General features: G+C 42.8%; 1 protein-coding gene across 2 annotated transcripts in view; it reads right to left on the minus strand.

Annotated features, from left to right (window-relative positions):
* Nucleotides 1-25,426, minus strand: part of RHPN2 (rhophilin Rho GTPase binding protein 2) — a 40,175-nt gene extending 14,749 nt beyond the window's left edge. Inside the window, exons 1-4 of one of the 2 annotated variants that reach the window (XM_033069733.2) lie at nt 24,411-25,426; nt 6,609-6,724; nt 3,269-3,397; nt 479-554 (exon numbers count right to left, since the gene is read on the minus strand). In XM_033069733.2, coding sequence (XP_032925624.1) covers nt 479-554; nt 3,269-3,397; nt 6,609-6,637 — 234 coding nt within the window. In that variant the 5' untranslated portion in view covers nt 6,638-6,724; nt 24,411-25,426. Of the gene's footprint in view, nt 1-478; nt 555-3,268; nt 3,398-6,608; nt 6,725-18,262; nt 18,669-24,410 lie in introns of those variants that run through there. The other variant, XM_033069732.1, reaches the window with a different exon arrangement.
* Between the last annotated feature and the right edge of the window lie 47 nt (nt 25,427-25,473).

Consider the following 25,473-nt stretch of genomic DNA (forward strand, 5'->3'; position numbering starts at 1 on the left):
CAATACACAGAAGTTCAGAAAATACAGAAGATGGCTCAAGTAGCCAGCAAAGTATATTAGCCAGCAAACAAGCAGTGTTAATGCTGCAACACTGCTCCCCAGCTGAGCTGTCTTGGTTAGTGTAAGTTGGTGTATCACTACATTACTCCAAGTAAAATCTTCATTACTACTTCCTTTCACACCTAAATCAGCCATCAATACTCTTATCAGAAACAAAACCATGGAAGGAATTTTTATTCTTTGTATTAACTCCATCTTCAAAGTAGAATTTCTTGTAACATCTTTGGACTTCTTGTCCTAACTAGATAGGAGCAACGACCCAAATAATTGGTGGCTAATTTTTAACATGTCATGACATTGATTTTAGGGCAAAACAAAAAATAATTTGTACCTAAATTACTTCTGTTTCTTTAAACAAATCTGACATGGAGGTTATTTCTGTTAACTATTCATTCTGAAATGTGCATGTAAAATTTACCTTGAGGGGGAGTGTAAAGTCTACGTCTTTGGTTTCCTTTAGGCCAAGAGGTACCAAGGGAATACTGAAAGTCTCTCTATGGAAAAAAAAACCAAAAATATTCAGACTTTTTTTTTCTGTTGCAATTACTTTTATTTGTTTCATTTCATGACAGGAAGTTCATACACTGATGGAATAAAGAGAAAAGTATATAGTTCCTTCCTGAACAAGAAAATCTGCCTAATGGCCTGTATTCAAGAAAGCTACTTACCTGCACTATTTTTTTTTTTTTTTCATTTAAGCCTATTTTTCCTTCAGGCAAAGGAAAAGAGTCTCAAAGGCTGCCTTACTGCAATTCAGCTCCACAGCTGCCAGGAGATGTGCCACAGTAAGAGCCATGATAAGTATCAGTATCAATAATTATAATGAGTATTTACATGCTACCAATGATTTCATATGTAGTAATGTGTGTAACACAGGGAGAAGCAGGGTACAAAGTACTCCAGATTTCACAGGGAAAGGTCTAGCAGTAGGAAGTCCAAGAACTACTTAGTTTCTAGACAATGCTAGGTGTTAACCTCTAGACAAGTCAACCTCTAGAATAGCAAAGGGCAGTAAGGATGAGAACCAAGTTAAAAAAAGATCAGAATTGCTTCCACATACATAGTTTGTTGTGTATATTTAATAGATCAGTATGAAGCAATTATAAAGTTCATTTAATATTTTCATTTTTCCTGAAAACTTTTTGACTTTCTAATCATTGCTTAGAGCATTCCATTACCAACTACAAAATCTCACATGCATTTATGCTCTTTTCAGCTAAACCAACTTTCTTGTTGGTGAAAATTCCATCTTGAGAGGGTAGCAGTAGGAATGCAGTTGCCTAAGCAGAGGAAGAGTCCTTCATGATCCAGAAAGTGGCTCTGCTATGTTGAAAAGGACCTCCAGGATACAGAACCAAAACATCATTTCAAGTGGTGCAAATGATCTGATTTCTGATGAGGCTTTTAGAAGAAACCTCGACATTTTTACTACAGATTATATCAAGACTTTTTCCTCAAAAAGAAGTGAGACACATGGAAAAAATCCCAACTTACTGATTTAATCCATTCTAACACCATCCATAGTCCCTGTAGATATCAGCATTGTTCATTCAAAGTGAATAATTTATTTCCACAGCCAAGGTGCCACACCCATGAGCATACATCATGAGAGTATTGAACAGCTAGGGAAGTGATCCTGGATTTCCAGAAATGAGCAGAAATAGCATCATGCTTCTCAGTCCAGCTGAGATGTGTGCAAGTACTGGAAGGGCCAACCCCTGAGATTGTTCAAACACAATACTGGCTAATCCAGTAAACCATGGGTGTGACCTTATGCAGACAACTCTATGCACAATAGTCAGAGAGCAACTATTAATAGCTATTTGCTGTTAAAGGCTGGAGAGCAGTTACAGGGAAATGAATTCTTTTAGCTAATGAAACATAGAAAGCATTTAGAGCTTAGAATGAAAAGGATAAGAAAGGCAAAACACCATTCAAAATAGACTGGGTAAGTAGGATCAGGAGAGAATAACAAGCATACTGCTGTCCAGCCTCCTCAAGGTTTCTGCCTGCCCTGGGGCCTGACCTTCAGTGAGAATCCAAATACTTTTAATATTCTTTAGCTAGAAGAAGAAATACTTGTGGAGCTGCTCTCATTTCCACAGCCATAACTGCTCTCTGTTCTCACATGCATTTATCTATGAAGACCAGTAAAATCTTGAACAAGAAACCCAAATCTCAAAAAAAAAAAAAAGACCAACCAAAAAAACCCCAAATATTTTTGTATTTTTGCATCAAATAGTTGTCAAAGTTTGCCATGGGGGTGGAGGGTAAGAAATGTAGCATAAGTTGCTGTTTGAGAACACTACAGCACAGATACTATGCATCAAGTCAGCATTCAGTTGGAAGTTAGCTCTCTGGAAATGTGCTTCATCCTTTTACATTAAGAATTCCTTGTAATCCACCTGGAAGTTTAACACCTAACTGAGAACAGTGCTAAGAGGGACCCAAAATTATACCTCCATCACATTAAGCATTTCAATTTGTACCTTGAGCTACTGTTAATCAAATAGTAAATACTTAGTTTTAGGAACAACAAGACATATAACTGATACAGAAATAATTTCAGTATGCAGCAATGAATATTCCTTAACTTTGAAGTTTTATCTTTGAGGAATCCATTGCAATTTAAAAATTAGTATGCTCTTCAAAGTGGAGAAAAACATCTCAGGAAAAATCCAATTTCATCTACTAAAAATTCCTCTCCATTAGCCAAGGAATTTGTGTTTTTCTGTCACTGAAGGGCACACATTCAAGATTACCTGGTCTGCTCTAAACATCAAATCAGCATTGTTGCTGTTCTCCAGCTGAAGACAGGACTGTTGTATGCACCACACCTGAGAGGAGGTATTACTGTATCACTGAGTTTGTTCACTCCAGAATGCAGGAAGCCATTCCAGTACTGGAAATTCTGCTACGTGCCAACTGTGCACTATAGCCCCGAGAGCTTTCAATTCTCAGGATACTTTTCTCTTCAAAGGAACTCCATATCCAAGGATTAGTGGCACATACATTTCCCAAGAGAAGGTCAAATATGCAGACTAACCCTTAGTCAACAAATCCACCATCAAGTATGTTCTCTTCCTATCAAGCTCTCTGCTCTTTCACACGATTAGTGTCCAACATCCACACTTACCTAGAAACAATTTTGTTTTCAAGGGTAAACAGAAGAACTGTTAATAATTGAATAACTTAGCTTTGTACTTACTCTGCATTTTGATAAACCTCCACTGAGATATTAAGTCCTTCCAATTCTTCCTTTAAGATCTGCAGGTCTGAGTTTACAAAACTCAATTCCAGTAGTACCTGCTCTCGTACTTTGTTGTTGGTGGTTGCTCTGCAGAGACACGGACATAGCCATTTTTTATTGCTGAGGAAAAGGTTTGCTGCAAGCTTGCTTGACCCCCTTCAACTTTCAATGCTAGCATTCTTAGCATTTTTAAGATTTCTTTTTCTCCTTTGAGAGATGATACAAGACCTCATGTTTCAGAATTTATTAAGTTTTTCTCTCAAGAGAATGCCTGGGAGAGGTTCCAGATAATAGCATGCAGCCACAGAAGATTTCCTATATGCCAAATTTTCCATGTATCACTAAGGGTCAAGCTTATTTTCAGATACATTAATCAATAAAACTAAAGCATCTTAAACAGAATCACTATCCTATTTTCAGATTACGTGATTTTTTTTTTTCATTTTAGAAGACAGGTGGATGGAGTTGTGAGGAGTAAGGAGACATTCTTCAACTGAGACTAAAGATCTGTTGAGACTTCTGATCTTAAGAATAAAAGAAAATAACTTTCCCCCAGAAATTATCACAGAAAGAAATTTCTGTATATACAATTTTCTCTATAATTTTATTTTTTGGATGTAAATATGATTTTGTTTGCTTGTTTCCTTTGCCCTTTATGTCTTTAAATGGCAACACTTTGAACTGCAAACGCAATAGATGTTAGTATTTAACACCCCCTAAGCATTTCTTATGTCTTATTTCTTATTTCTGTGATTACTTATTTGTATATTTATATCTCAAATTTCTAACCTGATTCTCCATACTGACAATTTTATTAGAGCATTACTCTTTTCAATATACTTAAATCATCTGTATCTATAAATCCACAGGGTATGATGTTAAGATAAAAGGTATCCATGTTTAAGATATTGTACCCTTATTTTAGATTCTGAATCTTAAGACAGTAACAAACTTAAATTTGCAGCATTTTGCATTTACCTTTATTTTAGAACAAAATTCACCTTCATAAATATTTATGAACAATCATCTCATAAATCTATGAACAACCATCTCATAAATCGGGCTCCACTTGGAGCAGAGTTCTCCAATTTTATGGAACACCTTGATGAAAAATTAATTATTCCAAGACTTAAATTCTAAGCTTGTTTTTCATATTATAAATGAGTTATCTGTGATTTTTCTATGCTGTACTTCATTGAATAGCTTGGATTGCTTAAATTAAGCAATGTAGCACATCTGTTGCCTTCGTAAGCCAAACTGGATACAAACATATGGTGGGGTGGATCTTCTTTGATAAAGGCAGCACCACACAGATAAATAAACAAGTTTTGATCCTACAAGCACTTTAATTATGATATATTAAGGCTCCATGTTTGGGCTGGCTTACCATCCTCCACAGGAGGGATTCTAATATCTTCTTCAGAAACCCCAAAGTTTCATCCAGATTGACTTCTCTATTTGCTCTATTGCTATGAACATCCATGTCAAATTAATTTGATTACCTTTTCATGTGTTTTACACACATGAAAGTAGAAATACTTTTTAGTAACAACCAGCAAATGACAGCTACAGGGGCAATGTGGTATTGTCAAGATTCACGTAACACATACACTGAATTTCATTTTAACTCAACTACCAGAGCAAAAGACAATAAAAAGGAGAGGGTGACTTTTGGAAATTCTAAGTACAAAAGTCTTTGCACTATATGGATCATGTGCTTCAAGCCTAGCACTTACTTTCAGCCAAAAGTAAAGAAGCCTGCATTTCCAGTTTTTTCTCAAATCCTACTCCAAGAGGCTTCTTGTGAACAGCAATTGGTTTGTTTTTTTTAGAACTTAATGAAATTCAAATAGAATCTGCAAACATAAAGCTTGTTTACATTTTTTCCTTAGGAGATTGTAGATACAACTAGTCATGTGAACTATCCAGGGGTCAGGTTACATTTAAAATTGTTTCTTTCAAAGAACTAGCAAGTTTTAATAGTTTAACAAGTGCAAATTCATTTTAGATTTCTAGAATCTTAAAAATAAGTCTGTTCCTCTACTCTTAAGTTGATTCAGTTCCCACTCCTGTAAATAGCGCCTTCAGTATTTCAGCAGTTAATACTGGCATCAGAAACCGAATTTTTGGATATCTAGGTTAAACATTACAAATTTTCACATTAGGTATTGCTCATGTCTTTAGCCCTTCCAAAACACTCCTGAACTGACAAGCAGAAACTGAATGAAGCATTCAATTTCAAAAACAGGTATAATAATTATATAATAATAATATAATATATATATTATATATTATATATATTATATAGATATAATAATAAACATGGGGGAAAGTAGTAAAATTCTAAATCTCACTTCTTAGGTCAATTACCAGAAAACAAAGCAAAGTTAAGTCAGTCACAGAGGCTGAAATTACCTATGTTTTCAACCTGTCACACCTCTTGCAAGAGTAGAGAGAAAAGCAGGTAACAGACAACAGGCAACCTACTGACTGATGACAAGTTTAAGAAAATTTAATTTATCGAAGCGCTATCACTTCTGTAAGTATATTTACTAGATTTTGTTTTTGAAGACCCATTGTTGCTCCAGTTACAGGGAAACAGACATTACAGGAAACTACTACAGATGAGAACTGGGATAATTTTCAGATCTTCTGTGTAAGATTGGAAATCTACAGGCTGTTTTTCAAATAGTAAATCACAGGATGTAACAGCCTTAAGGGAGGGTCAGCATAAGGCTGTTCCTATGGGGACAGCCATATATGAAAACATATTCTAAAAAATGTAATAGATTAAGTTACCTCACACTGTAGGAGAATTTGCTGGCAACTGGGGTTAACAGCCCAAATTACATGTGTGCTACCTTGCTACTCCTATGTCATTATTACATGGAGTAAAGAAGGCAATGGACAGTCCTTTCTGCTACACAGCACAGAACTAAAGGATCTTGGAAAAAGCCAGCAGCATAGTGGTGATACCTTGATTTAATTTGAGGAGTAAAAGGGACTTACTACAATATTCTAGCAATAAAGCTGAACAAAGAGAGCAACCGAAGAAAGTCTAACATTCAGCTCATTTACTGTAACACAGCAGTACTGAAAGTGCACTTGAAACCAAGTAATGACTCTGTAGAGCTTGAATAAAAGTCAGGGAGATTCACAAATCATTCTACAGTAAGAGATGCAGCATGTCTGGGGAAAGAAAAAGGAGAAAATACAATAGCTAAGAGAATTCTACAAAATTAAAGGAAATTAAACAACTGTTGCTTGGGCAAGAAAACTAAGAAATCATGACATATACCTTAGAAGATTTTCAGCACCAGCTCTCATTCTCACTGCTTTTAAGATCTGTTGGTTCAGAACAGCTCTTTGATTTTGCAGTTTGCTTCGTCCAGTCTCGGCAAGAGGATTACATCCCTAGAATTAAGAAAACAAGTTTTTTGTTGCTGTTGGGAGAAACTTAAGAGTGACTAACATTGAATTTAAATGAACTCTAAAGGTTCATTTAAATTCAATGTTAAAGGCATGGGTTCTGTATGAATACAAATTAGATACCTTGACATAAGTGATGATCTGACATCAATTACAGCATTTCTTGTCTCAAACTTGGTCATGAAAACCAAGAGACCATGACCACAGTACATTTTAACATCAAATTCCAGACAGAAAATATTTGTTTGAAATATTAAGTACAGTAGTTTCACGAATACAAGCCGCACGCATTATAAGCCGCACCCCCGGTGCCTCGACAATGTTGCTGTCTTTGTCAATACATAAGCCGCACCCCGAATATTAGCCGCACTTTCGTTCGTCGCGAGAATCCGTGCGCAGCTTTCACAAATTGGCCAATTAGTAACAGGATCGCGGCATAGCGGGCTTTACTGGCTCGGGGCGGGGCCAGGCAGGCTCGGCCCGCTCATGGTTGCCGACGGGGCCGGGTGGCCCAGCTCAGCGCCACGGCTCGGCGGGGCTGGCCGGGTGGTGCTGCCGCCGCCGCCGGGCTCGCTGGCCCCCCTCTCCCGTCAGCACCGCCCCGCTGCCGCGTTCGCTCGCCCGGCTGGCGGGGCTGCCGCCGCCGCCAGGCTCGCCGCTCGCCCCGCGCCTCGCTCGCCCCGCGCCGCTTTCGCTCGCGCCGCGTTCGCTCGCGCCGCTCCTGCCCCGCGCCGCTTTCGCTCGCGCCGCGCCTCGCGCCGCGTTCGCCCCGCGCCGCTTTCGCTCGCGCCGCTTTCACTCGCGCCGCGCCCGCCCCGCGCCGCTTTCGCTCGCGCCGCTTTCACTCGCGCCGCGCCCGCCCCGCGCCGCTTTCGCTCGCGCCGCGCCTCGCGCCGCATTCGCCCCGCGCCGCTTTCGCTCGCGCCGCGCCCGCCCCGCGCCGCGTTCGCCCCGCGCCGCGTTCGCTCGCGCCGCGCCTCGCGCCGCGTTCGCCCCGCGCCGCGTTCGCTCGCGCCGCGCCTCGCGCCGCGTTCGCCCCGCGCCGCTTTCGCTCGCGCCGCGTTCGCCCCGCGCCGCTTTCGCTCGCGCCGCGTTCGCTCGCCCCGCGCCGCGCTCGCCCTGCGCCGCGTTCGCTCGCCCCGCCGGCAGGGCTGCTGCCGCCGCTGCCAGGCTCGCCGGCCGCCCCCTCCCGTCTGCACCGCCGCCGCGTTTCCTCGCCCTGACCGGCACTGCAGGCCCCCGCACCGCCGGGCTCCCCCACGCTGCTGGCCCCGATTCTGCTGGGCTTCCCCCGCTGCCAGGCAGCCCCACCCGCCGGCCTTCCTGCTTCTGCCATGCTCCCCTGCACTGCTAGCCCCAGTTCTCCCGGGCTCCCCCGCCCTGCTGGCTCAGGCTCTGCCGCCCTCCCTGCCCCGCCCTGCTGGCTCAGGCTCTGCCACCCGCCCCCCACACTGCTGGCCCCACCTCTGCCAGGCTTTCCCACCTCAGCCGGGGCCGGCCGGGCTCCAGCTTGGCTTTCGGCTGCCGCGGGCTCTCACTTCCATGTTGGCAGCTTTTAGAATTTTGTTAATGTATTAGCCGCCCCGGAATATTGGCCGCACTTGCGGGTTTCCACCAAAATTTTGGTCAAATTGGTGCGGCTTGTATTCGTGAAATTACTGTACACATGTGAGCCAGTCTCTTCTACCCTGAAAATATTTTCAAGATATTTTGCAAATGCAACTGAATTTGACAAAATATTATTAAGTTTCTAGGATTTTATGAAAACAGTATCTGGCAATACAGCAACTCCCATCAAAGTTTCTGCTTAACTCTTGTAAAATACCAGAGTTCCATACTGGAATATATGCAGCCACAAAATAAAATATGCTATCCAAAACAGACTGTGGTGCTCAAAGTTTGGGGCTCCAAAACCTGCTCCCAGTTTTAGGATCTCTGATCTTTCTTTCCGGTTGCTTAAACCTTCAGTACAATTCCCACCCCTCCTTCCCTATCTCAAATCTACCAAAATAGAGCTTAACAGGGTAAAATGATTATACTGTCAGACTCTTGTCAAACTAGGCATTTCAAAAGTAAAGTGTGAAATCTGGAACTCACAAGAATGCTCCCATATATGTGCATGCCTTACACAAGTACAAGACACAAACTGCGGAAACCTATGTTTGAGCAGGACTTGAGCCATTGTATTCTGAGCACTGATAAGCTAAAACTGCTACAGATGAATAGGACTGAAGTTTGTCTTTTTTGTGTTTAAGGGAAACACAATTTTAACAACTTTTAAAATATGCTAGAAATTTCCCTCCCAAATTTATTCTTTGCTCCTGCCATCTCTTTGCTAAAAAGTATCAAATGCCTTTGAATCTTAATACTCAAGAGTCCACCAGCACAACCCTGCAGCCTTAACTAATAATTCTGAAGCAAATAAAATCATTGTTTTAAGGCTTACCCTTAAAGGAAGAATGGCCTTTTGAGTGGCCTCACTGGGTATCATTACAATGCTTATCAGTCCTATTGTACTGTCACTACACAAGAAGGAGGCTCAGACCTCTTTTACTCTTCTTTCAACTACTCCAGCCACTAAATTATGTGCTATTTTGGACCTCTCCCTCTCAGTTTTGACTAGAAAATTTTGATTTTGCTACAAGAGCATTTAAAAGTCCATTAACAAGCCCTACTTGAGTAGTCAAGCAATGACAAGCCAAAAGTGAGTATTTAAATAGAACATGAAATTCTGATCATGTATTTGAAGTTTAGTTCTTGTTTTTGTTGTCAAATGAAAGCAAATTGATTTCACAACAGAGAAATAAGCTGATCAAAAAAGATTACACTAATTCAACTGAGAAGGCACATAGCCCAGTAACATTAATTTTACATATCTAGTTTGAAAAGTTTGTAATAAATAGGTAAAGTGACAGGAAGCTTGCACAAACAACTTCAGAAGCACCATTTGCCACGTAACTTCAAAAAACACAGCACACTGAATTACTGCTTGAAATCCCACTCACAGCATGAACCCACAAGCTTGACACTTGGTGTTGATTTGGCACTGCCGGGTTCTTCAGAAGCGGGGAAGGGTCACAGAAGTGGCTTCTGTGGCAAGCTGCTAGAAGCTTCCACCAGTCCCACAGAGCCTTTCTGAGGGCTCTGAAGATGGACACGCTGCTGGCCCTATTAGAGAGGCTGGTAATACCTCTGTGCTGACACATTTAAGAAGAAAATCAAAGCAGCATACACAAAGTTTTATTCCAGGGTGGTGAGGTGTCATGGCCATCCTGATGTGGCCTTGCCTGCCTGGCCACCCCAGCCAGCCATGCTGAGGGTGGAAGGGCAGGGGAGCAGAGGTAGCTTCTCCCTCCTGGCACCCACCTTCAGGAGAGGCATTAAATAATACATTAAATACTACCAACATTAAATACTACCAGCACCACGGTCGCCACTACCCGCACAATGCCAGCAGGGCCGCCTGGCCAGCAGCAGGCCCAGAGAACATGGCGAGCAATTGTGATGGAGAACCTACACAAAAAATCAACCTCTCAGTGCTGTGGGATCCGGTAAGAATCTTTGAATCAGTGGAACTTGTTGACAATGGTACTTAGGAGCAGCAGTTTTTCTTCTAGTCACAGAAGAGGAAGTAGTGACGATGTGAGGGAAAACAACATTGGCGGCATCAAGGTCAGTGGAAAAAAAAAGGGGGGAGAAGATGGAAGGTGCTTCAAGCGTTGGATATGAGATTGCTCTGTAGGCCATGGTGGGGACCATGGTGAAACAAACTTGTAATACATGATGTGCACAGGGGATGCAGAGATCCACTGGCAGCCCATGGGAGAAGTGCTCACACCAGAGCTGGTGGATGCCAGAGAAAAGCTGTGGACTAGTGGGAGACCCGAACAGAGAGAGAAGGCCCCTGCTTCCAGAGACAGAGCCCTTGCTCCCCAACTAGAGCAGCCTGCCTACAGAACTGCACCCTGTGGATTAGCAACCCACGCCACAACAGTTTTGGGATGACTGTTCGGCCATGGGAGGGATCCCACGGCACAGCAGAGGAAAGACTCCTCTCCCTGAAGGAACAGAAAAAGATCTCGAGTGATGAACTGACCAAATCTCGCCTGCCCTGTTGGTGGGAAGGAGGGAGGGGGTGTGGGGAAAAGGTGTTATAAAGGCTTATTTTACTTCTCATTATCCTCCTCTGACTTTGTTAGTAACAAATTTATTTTATACCTTTAAATTTGAACCTGTTTTGCCCTTAGATTGTTTTCTCCCAGTCCTCATCTCAACTCATGAGCCCTTGGTTAATTTTTTCCCTCCCCTCTGTCCTGCTGATAGCAAGGGAGGGTGAGCAAAGGACATTCCTGGGTACCTGGTGTTTGGCCAGTGCCAAACCATGACACACATAGAAGATGAACTTTTCACTGGAGGGAATACACACATGCAGCAAAGTCATTCATTCATCTCATATGCTGCATTACACACAATTATACCCAAAGACATAAGCAAGGTACACTTTAGTGTATAACACTGTGTTGTAACCACAAGCTGCTTTCTGCTTAGGCTGGTTCTTTCTCTAGGATTCAGCTGTTCTTCCCCACTTCGCTTTTTCTTCATTTTGTGTTGTATAGTCTCTTCTACTACTGTTATTCAAAGCCTTATCTCCTTCCATTCTATCCATGCCATTTTTCATTTGAACCTCACCAATTATTTCCTCTTGCTCTTACATTCATTTTGAGTATTCAATTCTCATCTCCATATTTATGCACAAGTATTTCCTTCCAGCTTCTGTCTTGACCACTTAGTTCAAGCATCCTTCTAAAATGTATCCTCGCCTTGCCTTTCATTTTTTTGTGTAAAGCTGCAGCTTCCTGTGTGTCAAACATGTTTGATGACATTATTCAAATGCTTCTTTACAGCTTCACTACCAGGAATTTTTTCAGGAAGATCAACTGCCTGATTCCCAAGCCCATGAAGCTCGTAGAAGTGATCTCTCCATTTTAATTAACTTTTGATCAAGCTCCCACTGAACAATGAGTACAAAACTGCAGTGATCTGAAACTCTCTGCAAAGAGAAAAAGCATGAGATGTTTCCCTGCATTTCAGGTCCACAGGCACTATTCTCTATAGGAAGGAACACCAGCTCTGGGCCCTAGCAGGACAAAGCACTGACAGACTGAGGTATCTGTATAACCCCAGTGTGCCTGCAAGTGTGACAATTTTGATAAGAGGCTTCTTATGGATAGAGGAGTCTGTTTTCAGGATACACTCACCTGTTGCAAACATACGGCTCCCATTAACTTCACAAAGCCTATAAGGAATTAATATTTTACTTTTTGGAAAATGTTGCTTTTTACATCGCCTGCACAGGGGATGAGGACACTCAGCTAGTTTGTGTTCATTTGCAGGCTTAAACTCTTTATTGTAATCAAGACGCCATAAAAGTGATGGGTAGGAGTCTGCATAGAAGACAGCAAAAATAACCAATATCTGAAAAAAAACCTCAAGAAATACACAGTCTGGGAAAGATACCCCCTTATGTAATGCACAAATTCTGTGTACTAAAAAGCTATTTAGCAAACAGGTCCAAGCAAGTGCTTAGTTTTATTTTCCTCCATGTAGAAGATCCCTTTCACAAACAACATTTCTACATGGTTCACATCAGAAGTCCAGTCATGATGAACACAAAAATCATGACTGTTTGCCAAACAATGAGTAAAGGCAGTAAGTATTCAAAATTAACATAAATATGATTTACAAAGTAGTGGTTTGAACTTTTAAGATGAGCCACACTGTCTGAAGGTGACATAGAGTTGAAACTGGGTGTGCCTCCTTACCTGAAGGAGAACAGTCCTTTCCAGCCAGTGCAGCTTGTCAAGCCCAACAGTGTACACAAATGGCCATATCCTCCAGGTATTTAAACATGCATGTTTAAATAACAAGTATGTATGGAACTTACGCACACAACTTCTTTGGTTCTGACTGCAATCGTAGCAAACAGCGTATTTCACAAGAGTATTTCTAGAACTGATCCCAAGTCCTGCTAAACTGTCATTTCCTTACCTTCCTGCAGTACTGTAATAAATGTTTCTTCTTGCATGTTACCACTAGCTCAGTTTTGAAAATCTGGCTATATACTGCTAGCTAGATGTTTCAGAAGCACAGGTGTTATATAATCGTTTTGTTGTTGTTTTTTGTTTTAATAAAGAGGTGGCAAAGATCTGGTCTGAAAAAAATTAATAAATGCAAAGATTAATATAAAGAACTAATCATTGTTTTGTACTCCAAATATGTATTTCCTACACAAACTCCATCTTGTCACAGCACTCACTAAGCAAAATTTAACATTCGTATTTCATCAGAGACATCTGTCTCTTGACTAACCAAGTCTCAGATGATTCTTAGTTTCACATGAAGGCCTACTTTCTGTTTTAGGTTTTATGAATTTGTATATAATGAGTGGATTTTTGATGACAAGGGTTATGAATCATTGTTATGTGGTTTCTGTCCTGCCAGACAAGCGGAAAGAGAATAAATAGCCAAATAAATATTCCTGTGTCAATGCTAATGTTGATGGTTGCCTGGCTACTAATGACTCAAAAAGAACCCCATGAGCTAAGCCCCAGTGGAAGGACAGGTGTGGCAGGTTGGTAAGCTGATACATTAACAACAGGTGGGGGGAAGCCCTGCAGAAAAAAAGCCCAAAAAGAGGGGAAGGACAAAGAGTTAATTAGGGTAGTGCTGATTCATGAGCTAGTTACCATACCCATCATCATTTTCAGTCTGCTGCTTCACTTATGGAGCTGCTTGCTTCTGCTTTTAGCCTTCTTCCCTGACACAGGAGACTAATCTACAGTCATTCCTTCTGAATCAGCTTGGTCTATATGATAAGTATCTAGCCTAACAGACGGAAACAAAGCTTTAAGAAAGGGAAAAAAATTACACATCTTTGTTCAACTGATCAGAATCTAAAGATTCATTAAGCTAGCTGTCCTACTGCTCTGCCTCTGTGTAGCACAGTGCTCTGCTATCCAGAACGACCAAATTGAAGCCAGGATGCTTCACACTGAGCCAGTCAATTCCTAGAGAGCTGCAGAAATGCTAACCCTGGAAAATTAACCACGGCTTTTTCTTACCATTTATTGCAACTTTCTGAGTGGTGAGAGAAATTTGAAAATATGGCCAGTGTAAGGTGCTACCAAGCAGTAAGCCAAGGTGGGAAAAATAGAGGAGAAAGAACTTGCTAGGCGTCCCTTTGCTGCTCTGCTCCTACCCACCAAAAAAGCAAACAAGAAAAACAAAAAAAAAAAACCACCCCCAAACAAAAAATAAGGCAAGCATAGCCCTACTGATAGGTCACTACAAAAGCACTGGATCCCGTGACTGAATGAGTACTATATTATAAATATCCTGAGTTGTGTACATTGATGTGTCTCAGGGATATTTACTTTGCAAAAGCTCACTGGTTAAGTGGAGTGGTGTGCTGTAAAAAAAAAGAAAAAAAAAAAAAAGGGGAGAACTCCTTGAAAAAGGAAGCTGTTTCCCTCATAAGAATTCAATGGTACCAAAAAAAACCCCAGGAAGACATTTGAGAGGCCAAGCAAGCCACACAGACCCATGGCAGGTGTAAAAAATAACCACTGCTGTGAGAGGCATCTCATGTAGGCAAAGCACACGACAACAAACCTGCTTTAATTATTATTGGTGTGCTGAAAAATACTTCCTGTCTAAATGCTTTGCTCTACTTTTAAAACAAATTGTTCTTCGCTCTTATCATTAGTTTTGTCATTATTTTCATAGAGAAGAAAGCCTGGGGGCAGAATTTGGATGGATGTGTGGGATATGCATTGTTGATTCACAGATTCCTGTCAGTAACAGCGAAAGAATGTGAAACTCCATGCAGAATAGGTCAAGTTATGAGGCTCGTGGTCCAAGAGCACTCGCACCATCTAGGAGAACAGGTACAGTGTGCCCTGGCAATGTACACTGAACTAAGCCAAGATAAACAGAACAGTAGCAGAACCAGTTCCTGGTACATTATCTCCCCAGAAATTAAAAAGTTCCAGGCAGAAGCTCCATCTTCTTTTTTGATGGAAAGTAAGGTGCTTCTTCCATTTCGCCATACCCTCCACAGGACACCAGCAAGGACATTTTTTGTTGTTGTTTGTTTTGCTTTTGGAAGTAGAATTCTTCTCACAAATTTGGTTGCAGCTTAAACAGGTCAAGAGGGGCAATATAAGAGGAAGTGAACAGAGGAACAGTGATAGTTATGCATATCCTGTGTGGCTGCACAGGTAATTTCCTTAAAATCAGATTATTAAAAAAGAAAAAACACCAATAAAAGACACACCAGCACTGAGGCAGCTCAAAGCATCTTACAGGTTTAAGGAAAATTTAATTTTGCATATATACATGATAGGTGTTTGCCATGGGGAAAAAGGAAATAATGGAAAAAGACAGGGTGAGGGAAAGGGGAAAAGGTCCATCCGGAGCAGTTCTGACATCATTGGAAGGGAATGGGGAGGGTAAACCTGAGAAAGGGTGCAAGTGGACTTCACACCCATCAATCACATCTGAGACTCACATGGCAGAGTCACCTTTTAGTGTAACAACAGAAGTCAAAGCAGAAAACAAGTCTGTGCATCTGTTTCCCCATTTCTGGCCAGTCATAGTTTTACAGGGCCCCCTCCCTGCACAAAAAAAAAAAAAAAGAAACAACAAAAAAAAACCCACTAAACAAAAATTAAGTAAATTAGTTGTTTTGCATACTGCATCTTGGGGATACTGAGGACTGCTTTCTGGTATGCTGCATTTAAAAACTTCAAAAAGCGTAATTCACAAAAGAGCAAGACAGGCTTTGAGCACACTTCCCATAGTAATCCATTGATGAAAAGAAATTATCAAGAGTCTAAAACAACTGGATACTGAGTGACTTGGCCAATTTTTCTCAATTATACAATTTCATTGTGCACAATATTCTTGGAAAGCACGGGAAGCAACCTCCCTGTGTAAGTAGTGCTTGGAAGCCGTGTTTGAGCAGGGCTGATGCAAAGCAAGTGTTTTCTCCTTGCTACACAGCTTACAGAATAAATTAAAAAGTCATTTAATTAAGTGTCTTTTGACCTAAAAACACAAGGACTGTTTTTGGAAATTGATGTGATTCTGCACCACAAAAGTGGTAAACCAGCCCTCAAATCCTTTCAGGAAAACAAATAGTGTGATTTAGATAGGAACGAGAAAACAATACCGAGGTAATTCAGGGGGGAAGGGGGGAAAGGAAAACCCAGGGACAAAAGTTCTGTCACGATTTTCGGTCACGTGAGATCACCAAGGATACCATTCACAGGGACATGCAGATACCACATTTAAAGTATCTCCTTGGGTTTACAGCTTGTACCTGTTAAAGATTCCAGGAGAGGGACTGTTTCAGTGCATTTCTTGGTGTTTTGTTTTTCCTCCCCCTTCACACAGAACTTCTAAGTCAGAATCAAAGCTCTGACTTTTGAGACCATTCAACTGACATAAAACAAGATATACTATTCTCCTTCCTACTTTTAGGGACCAAAGACTTTGAGCAGCTAGCCTCATCTGGAGTTCATAACTTTTATTAAAGACACTTATGAGCTGGCTGAACCTTTTCAGGATCTGAGGGAACAGAGGGAATGTTTCATTGTATCATGTGCTTCATTCAGATTTTATCAGATTCCCACTTTTTCATTACTTATGTCTTAGAGCAGTAAGTAATAGGTAAGATGCTCATGATTAGGTATTAAATTGATCTTACAGTATTTTCATATATGAGAAAAACTTCATTCCTGTCCAAAAGGCTTTACACTGATCTAATATTGTTTCAGCGACCTAAACTGTAACAAAAACCAACTTAATTTAAAATAAACTCAGTCGTTTAGCAATTCTGAGTGTAGATCTACACTAATGACCTGAGGTGCAACTTGGCTACTAAACCTCAGTTAGCCATTATCAATAAGAGCAGATAGGTGGAAGAGTTGATTTATTTAACTTAAGTTCATGAAAAGTCAACTTTTTTACTAACATGCCTCAAGGCAGCCTATGAGCTTCCTATAGTGTTGAAAATACAGCTACAAAAACTAAGAAATCACAACTTGGCCACATGGTACGATTGGGACAGACTGCTAGAGACTAAAAGTCCTGCTAAAGACTGTTAAGAAAAAAGTGATTAACTCACCAAATATTATGGTAGGATTACTCAAATGAGGAAGCCAGACAAGATTTGGTCCAAGTATTTGTCTCTATTTATTTAGCAGGTGGTAAATAAATAGAGGTGGTGATTCCTTGCAGCATAGCTGGCACAGGTAAAGCCTAGCTCTTTTCAGCTAGAAACCGTTCCTCTGCTAAAAGGCAGTGTTGTTGTTTAAGCTTTTGCAGGCTTATTAATTCGATAAATACCATGGCAAAAAAATCCAACAGCCTGTAAAGAGGGCAACAGAGCAAAGCATATGTGCCCTTCCACCACGTAATGCAGGGGGTTGCTTTAATGCGTAATGGGGCTGCTTTTGTGCAGAGGCGAGCAGCCACAACCCGATGTACGCAGCTTTTTTTACACCCTGCATAGACTAGACAGTTCATGGTCTTGGATTGGAATCTACACCAAAATCCATGTGTACCTACACGGTAGGTAGGTACTTGAAACCTTGAAAATGGAATACAGGTGCTGAGAACTTACAAACAGCAAGGGAAGGCCGAATGAGAGCCCTCTGCAAGCGGCACTTAGTACCCTTTACCTCCAGTGAAGTTCACAGGACCCCACAGGGCTGCAATACAGGCAGCACTTAACTATAATTACTGTTGTGAAGAAAGAACTCAGGTGCAGGTTATGGCATAAGCCGCCCAGTCAGTCTGCAAAGTAATTAGGGCAGATGTTCATTAGGAACTTCCTAATGAATCTGTTAACTTCGTTACCTTACTCCAGTAAACTTTCTTACAGGTACACAAGGCAATTTACTAGAGAGCGCGCGAGAAGATACAGCGAGTAGCAAATGGGGAGGACAGCAAGAGAAGCAGGAGGAGAAAAAAAATAAAGACAGCGAGAAGAAGGTCGACAAGTGCAATTTGACTCATTTTGGGAAGTTGTGAGGGCTCCTGTCCGGCAGGGTGACGCCCAGCTCAGCAGCAGGGGAGGGCCGCCAGGGTCCCCGCGCAGCTCCAGGCTGTGCCCTGGCCGGAGTCCGCGCCGGGCAGTCCCCATGGCCGGGCGGGCAGGCAGGCACCCCCGCGGCTGATCTGTGCTCCAAAACACCGGCTGTCCCCGCGGCCGGTCTCACCCAGGGCCAGGTCCCCGTCTCGCCTCCCTGCCCCGTCGCAGCCCAAGGCTGTTCCCCACCCCCGTGCGCTGCCGCAGGACGGAGCCCACGACGCTCCGCCGGGACAATGCAGACCGTGAGAGACCCCCCAGCCCTGAGCCGCCCTCGGGAGGCGCTGCCCCGGGCGCACAGCCCACTGAGCACACAGCCCACTGTACACGCAACCCACCCGCCCCATGCTGGGCACCGAGCCTCCCACCTTCCGAAAGTAGCCGTCCCCCGCCGGCTCCGCCGCCTGGGGCAGCAGGGCGTCTGTCATCTTCGGGCGGCCCAGCCAGCCGTCCTTCGGCACTGCTACGAGACGAGCACCGCTCCACCAAGCCACGACCCTGCGGAAATGCCACCGCTGCCCCACGGCACCGCCCGGCCCCACCTCCGCTGGTGGCGGGGAGGAGCTGCCCCGCCCCACGGCAGCTCCTCCGCCGCCCAGTGGGCCTGTGGAGGTCCCTGCAGCGACCCCCGGGGCTGTTCCTGTGGTAGCCCTGGCGGTGTGGCTGAGGTGTCCCTCGTGCAGGGAGCCGCGGTGGCCGTGGCCGCCTGAGAGCTGAGAGCAGAGCTCAGCTCGCCCCTCCTCGGCCGCCTCGCTCTCCGCTGCAGCGTGCCGAGCCTGGCTGGCCGCCCCGTGGGCACTGCTCGCCCCCCGGCGCTCCCCGCCGCCTCCCGCGCCGCCGAGCCTGGCGACAGCCCCTGGGGTGGGCACCCGGAGCGGCCACTCCCGGCACCGCGGGGCCAGCGGCTTTCCCGGGGGACCGCCTGGGGCAGACGCGGTTCCCGCGGGTGGCTGCCCTCGGAGCGGGTTCCTTCCTCCGGGAGGGGCGCTGCCAAGCCCGCAGTGTCACCACAGCGAGGAGGGGCCGCTGTGCCCGGGGCCCACACGTCCGCTTGGCGCTGCAGCCAAGGCTTTGGGGTGCGTATGGAGCTGCCGGCACGGTCCGCAGCACTGGCCTCTCTCCCGCACCCTGATGTGTGTGAAGGCAGAAGCCTGGCAGTGCTCCCGGCGACCTGCGGCTGCTCCAGCCCGGACCCCTGAAGAGGGCAGCGGTATCTCAGTGACAGGCAGGGCTGGCTCTGCTCCAGGGAACTGCTGCGGGACCCACCTCCACACTGGGAGCTCTGCAGTTGGTGCTGCAGAGACCACCTGTTCGAAACGCTGCGTGACCGGTTTCACAAATGTTATTGGACACCTGTGTGAGAAATTCGCCAATACTGGCTCCTATTCCTAGCCATGCCTAACCCACACAGCTTGCTGCGCGTTTAGCATTAAAAGATGCAATACTTCTATCGGTATTACCAAACTTACCTTCCTCTCTTGGCCTTATTTCTCGTTTTTTAGCTTTCTTTGAATTATGGTGTAGTTGTGGTAGGCAAAAAAAAAATTTGAAGAGACAACATTTTATTTTTAATTAAAAAAAAACAAAACAAAACAAAAAAACAAACCTTGGAATTATATCCTTAATGGAAACGGTTCTTTGAAAACACTGGGGTATCCAAAGGGTTCTCAAGGCAGGCTGGTTAAACTGTGTCTACTGCATGTTTTTAAGGAAGAATACCAGAGTCAGCTACTCAGAAATTGAGATCCAAAGATTTGCTGTCTTGAAAGCAGCTGAATTTTGTTCGTTGTGATTTTGCTCACTCTGACCTCGCTATTTTTCCCCCAATAATTCTAAAGATACTGGATGAATGTATCAAAATATGTATTAAATATAAATAGGTGAAAGTAGGAAACTTACTCCAATTTCTGATTTGAGTGTGTAAAAATGTTTTAAATGTCATGCTATTAGAAAAGATACTTATCTGACAAAAAGGATTTTGAAATTTAAATTTTGCAAATCAGTGCAATACATAGAAACTAGTTTAAGGTAAATGAGTAATTTGCCAGCACAGGCTGTGTTGATACAATCTGCTAATTAAAGTAACATTAATGTAATCTTCTTTTGAGTTTGCACTGCTGTCACTGGCTTTTTTAAAAACTCATCTCATTGAAAGACAACAGCTATTACTCCAAATAAAGTCCTAAGAGCCTGTAGTCAGGCCAAAAGCTCAGTTAACAACGATGATTGTCATGGTTATGTGTAAAACACAAATTTGCAGAAATCTCTGCCTGGTACAACATCCAAGACACTTTCTAACCTATGCTGGTGATAAAGTGCGGCCTTTCTTCGTTGCTGATGGATTCTTTGAAAAAAGTCAGCACATCTAGTAAGTGTCTGCAGTAAAAGCAGGAGTGCAAGATTGTTAGTGCCTGGGATATATCACCCAGCACTCCCACTTCTGCCAGATTAGCCTGTGCCTTCCCCTTGCTCCAATAAAGGCTATTTCATCATGACTGCTTTAGCACTGCTGGTGTGTTCCTTAACTAAGGCTCCTTAACACTACAGGTTCTGTGTGCAAATAGTAAACATGCTTTTTTGGCAAAAAGCACATATTGATTGTATGGTCTCAGTACTCAGTAGTGCTCAGCTGGGTAATGACTGAGTAGCAGTGCTCTCTGACCCTGGAATGAAAATTGCCGCTTAGAACATTCCAAAACCTGATTTAAGTTAAAAAAAAAAAAAAAAAAAAAAAAAAAAAAAAAAGCCCCACGTTCAAGCTCTTCTCAGCATCTTGTCTCCAGTAGTTTTTTGGTTGCTGTTAGAATTCCTAAATAGAGCTGGGTTCATACCACAAACTTCCTCATAATTACTGCCTGAATCAGAAGGCTTGGCTGCTGCATAGTAAAGATTGAGAAATATAGGCTAGAAATAGAGATTAATGCATTCAGAAATGGGTTGTGTAGATACAGATGTTTGCTTGACATTTATTTTTCATATTAGCAGAGAGTGAATTCTGTGAGCTGGTGCACTGGACTCGCACTATCTGTAAGAAAGCATTAAATGCTTAAGAACTTGCATCTAGAGAGTATCAGTGTGCTCTTCATGTGCTGAGGCCTGAGCAACAGGCCTAAGCCAGAGTTTACTTGCAATCCTGGGCATTGTGTGACTAACACCATCAGTATTACTTAGCTAAAAATAAATGACCAAGACGCTTATGCCAGCTCCTTAACACCAAATGAGGCTGTTTTTAAAACTTTCACATAATCTTGTGTAGCTATCTGCAAGAAATGTAGCATTTTAAGAAACTTTCCCAACTGGCATTAATAGAGGTTTATTTGTGTGATATTTTAGGGAAAACCCACCCAGCCGAGGCCCAGGGTCTGGCCTGGTATGCCATCAGATCCAGGTGATTCTGTGCTTTGACTGGCTGATTTGGGCCTAGAAAAACTGGACCTCTTCTTTCAGGGCGAATTCAGAAACCTCACCTGTGGGTGGATGCGCCCTGTGGGGTTTTCCCAATTGTCAGGAACAGTTCTCCAGGTCCTCTCTTCGAAATGGGGCTTACCAATTGCAATTGAGGACTCTGGATGATGGAAAAGTATTTAGGCACTTGGTGATTCACCTTTCTCAATCACTATTCTCTTTCTTGTGATGATTAGGTGCATTACTTGCTTATTTTTGCTTGTTGTTTACGAGGAGTTGTAAAGCTTATTGTTTTAAAATTAAATGTATAATTTTACTTTTGTGTTGCCTTACTATTCATAGTAAAATAGGATCATTCTCTCCCTTGGTGTCTGTGTTCTTTAAGTTGTCCTGTAAATTGGCAAAACAGTTCTGCATGAAGTGTTGAATCTGAAAACAATGATTCCTATCTCTGCACCATCTCTCTTAGTTTTGCAGAACTAGGTGCTAACTGGCTTTGTGCATTTTCAGAGATAGAGCAGTCAGGTGATCTGGACAATGACCATGCTGGGAACAGGCAGATAATGGCAGACCTTGAGTTGTCCCATGTTTTGCCCCAAAATAGTAAAGGTACGAGAGATGAGATTTGGGACCAGAATCTGAACACCCTCACAGCAGACACACATACATGATATATATCTATGTATTTCATATACGTTTGTATCACTCTACTCGTGCTCCTCCTTCTCCATATGAAAAAATATGTGAATATAAGAAATTCCATCAATAGTCTTTGTTTTGGCCGCTAGGAAATAGTCCCAGTTTGGAAAATTAATTTCCTGCTGGGGTACCGGTTGATGTATCATTCCATACCCAAGACAGGAATCTGGCTGCCCTCTGGAGAGACAATGTTTCTTATCTCTGATTTTACAGAATATGGTGGTAGCAGATGCCTACAAGACATCTCCTGTCCCAGAGAGACCCAGAGGCTTACCAGCAAAAGTACATACTTTAAAATTATACTGTATGAAGGGAGAAGTATGCATCAACTCCTACTGTTTCTCAAGGTAGGTTTTTGAATTTTGAAACTGACACATGGTTACACATTTCTGTACCTACTGTTGATGGCTTTGAATATTAAACTTAAATTCTGATCAGAAAGACAGAAAGATTTTGTCAGTAATCCTGACAGCCTGTAGCTTTATGTCATTAAATTCCACAGCAGTGATTTACTTGAGTTAGTATCATCCTTTATTTCTGAAGATTGCAGTTCTTAATGAGCAAATGTCTGCCTACTGTAAGCAAGTACTAGATGAGGAGTGAGGAAACATGAACATAGGTAGATTTTTTCCCACTTCTTTCCAAATAGTATTTGCAGGAAGGGAAAAAAAAAATAAAAATTGCAGATTGCAAAAACAGGGCATGAGTTACAGCAGCAGCAGTGACCTGAATCTCCTCTGAGACTGTTACAAACTTACAAGATGGAATAGAAGATTTCCTTACCAAGAAATTTACTGAGCAACAATAAAATGAGTTGAAAATAGTGCAAAAACTCAGCATCGGGGCTTTGGATAAGCACGGTATGATTTGCTGTAGGTGCAGTGCTCCACTGCTGCTTCTTCACCTTAGAGGTATTAACTGGTACGTTATCTTCACTGGAAAAAAAATCCCATTTACTATTAAATAATTAACATGCTTTGCCTATTCTGCTGTGAAATCACATTGGAAACAAGACATTGTCGACCAAACATGGGCAAAATCACCACTTTTCCCAGCTAATGCTTGCCTTTAACTGAGATCCACAGATAAAAGTCTGGGTATTTAAGAGCAAGATGTGTTATCTCTTTTTATTTTCCAGCCCTTTAAAAAATGAAAAGTAGCACTTTGAAGAAGCTAAAGCAATGCCTCAGGGCTGCCCTTCAGGTGTCTGTTTGTTCAACTGATACAACAACCCTGAGTTGGCAGGATGAACAGTCAGGAAAACATTCCCATTGCATGCAAGGCAAGGCAGAGATGAGTTTGTCTATTTTTGTTGTTTGTAAAATATGGGATTTTTATAATTCCTGTACTTAGGATTGTTTTTTCCCTTAATGTGATTTTAAAAGCCTTTAAATGAATCAAGTTTTTACTTTTTTCCTTTTATATATCGATTATACCAATTTTAGTCTGAAGTTCCAGTGTCTCCACATGACTTAAAACTAATCAACAAATCTATTTGAAGAAGTGGTTTTAAATAATACGACAAAAGACATAATAAGATACTTCTGTGCCTGATCTTCTTGAAGAACCATGAAGAGCCAGATATTGAATACTATGTATTGGAAAACAAAAGCCTGAAGTCAACCTATGGCTTTAGAGCTCAATTTCATCCTCACATCCACTGTATGTAAGTGAATGTGAATATGCGAACTTCCATTCAAAAATGCAGATTGTTTAATTTTTTCACCAAATTTCTTTTTAAAAATATTTGAAATGTAAGCTATTCAGTTCTACTAATATTTTAGTTTCATTGCAATTTTTAAACAAAGACATTGGAATTATTCTTATGTAACAGCTACAAATAGAGATTGTCACCTGGTTTAATAATTGTAATCGAGAGAGTTGACCATGGAGAAGGAAATACCACTGGGATGCAAAAGTAATTCTAATCTGAGAAAAACCTTACCGGGGAAAAAAAACCTTCAGTATTCGATTACGTCAACTTTTTAATTGATCAGACAAAACCAAAAGATTTTCTGTTAGCATTGTGCAAAAAAAAAGGCTTATTTAAGCCGATGTGTTAAGTCAAAGTCACATAGTATCAACTACTCAGGAACAATTATTTCCTAAATGAAGAGAAATAGCAAATGTGCTAACAACCCGTTTTGCCACTGTATGATCCAGCTAAATGCTTAGTAACGATTGGAAAAGATAATGCACGTAGATAGTGTCTTGTGGCTTCCACTATATTGTTTTTAAGTGAATTAGAGACTTAAATGAAGCAGAGTACTCCCTCTTTGCATGGAACTGTTTAAATATTTCCTATGGAAACCTGAAATCACATCAACTCCGGCAGTTTCACTTTGAAATGATCCAGTTCCGTGTAAACAAATGAAGAGAAATACTGAGATAGAGAACACACAGAAGTCTTACCTGTTACAGAAAGGAATCTCTGAAGACTGTTTTGATTTCTTTTCAAGGATTTCAGAGAAACTGGTGATATTTTAAAAAGTTGTGAACTGCTAGAATCTTCAGGGCAAATCGAAGCTTTTGGGGTTTTGTGGGGGGGAGAGGGGGGTTCCACTGGAAAGCAAAATCCGAATTTTGAACGCTTGGGTCCTACTGGTCCATACTGGTCTTTGTACAAAATACATTCATTAAATGTTTGTTTCGATACAGGACTTCCAAGGAGGTACAGAGATACCTCCAAGCGTTCAGGGATGAAGCTCTTTGAGGGAAGGTTTGAACACCCAGGCTTCTGCCCTGATTTCCGTGCAAATTCTTCTTGAATAGCACGTAAGAAAACATAGGTAGACAGTTTCCCATGTATTTGCTTCAGAGTACAATGAAATCTGCAACTCTGATTTTGATTCGGGGTGGAGTCCGCTTTACACCTCGATTTATATGAAATCTATTTGTCAGACAGAGTCGTTGCTGCCCTTTTGCTAGCCCTGAGTCTGAGGGGGCCTGATCTGGTGCACTCCATGATTCGAGGGAGTTCTACCCTGGCTGCTAATGACCGCGAGTTTGACATTAAGTGGCGTTGGTAATTTTTAACGCCACCAGTCAGTACTTCAGGCCGTGCCGCACACGGCAGCTCCGCAGAGCTCCTGGACCGCTGGGGTTGGGGCTTTTTCAAACCAACACGACTGCGCTGGAGCGACCCGTGCCCGGGACAGGCTGCGGCCCACGCTGTGCCCTCCCCGCTTTACCGCTGCTCCCGGCAGGTCCGGGACCGGGAGGACCGCGCTGTGCCCAAAGCCGCAATGAGGCGGAGGGGCGCTGAAGGGCTCCGGGGTGGCCGGCGATGCCGCCGGCGGAGTCCCGGCCGTGAAGGGTGCCGGTCCCTCACAGAGCGCTCCGCTCCCGGAGGCGGGAGCTGACGGGCAGGGTCCGGCCTGTGAGGGGTGCCGGTCCCTCACAGATCTCTCCGGGAGATGCCGGTCCCTCCCAGATCTCTCCCGGAGGCGGGAGGTGCCGGGCGCCGGGCGGGGCC

Source organism: Catharus ustulatus, chromosome 11, assembly GCF_009819885.2.
Source record: "Catharus ustulatus isolate bCatUst1 chromosome 11, bCatUst1.pri.v2, whole genome shotgun sequence".
Lineage (NCBI taxonomy): Eukaryota > Metazoa > Chordata > Aves > Passeriformes > Turdidae > Catharus > Catharus ustulatus.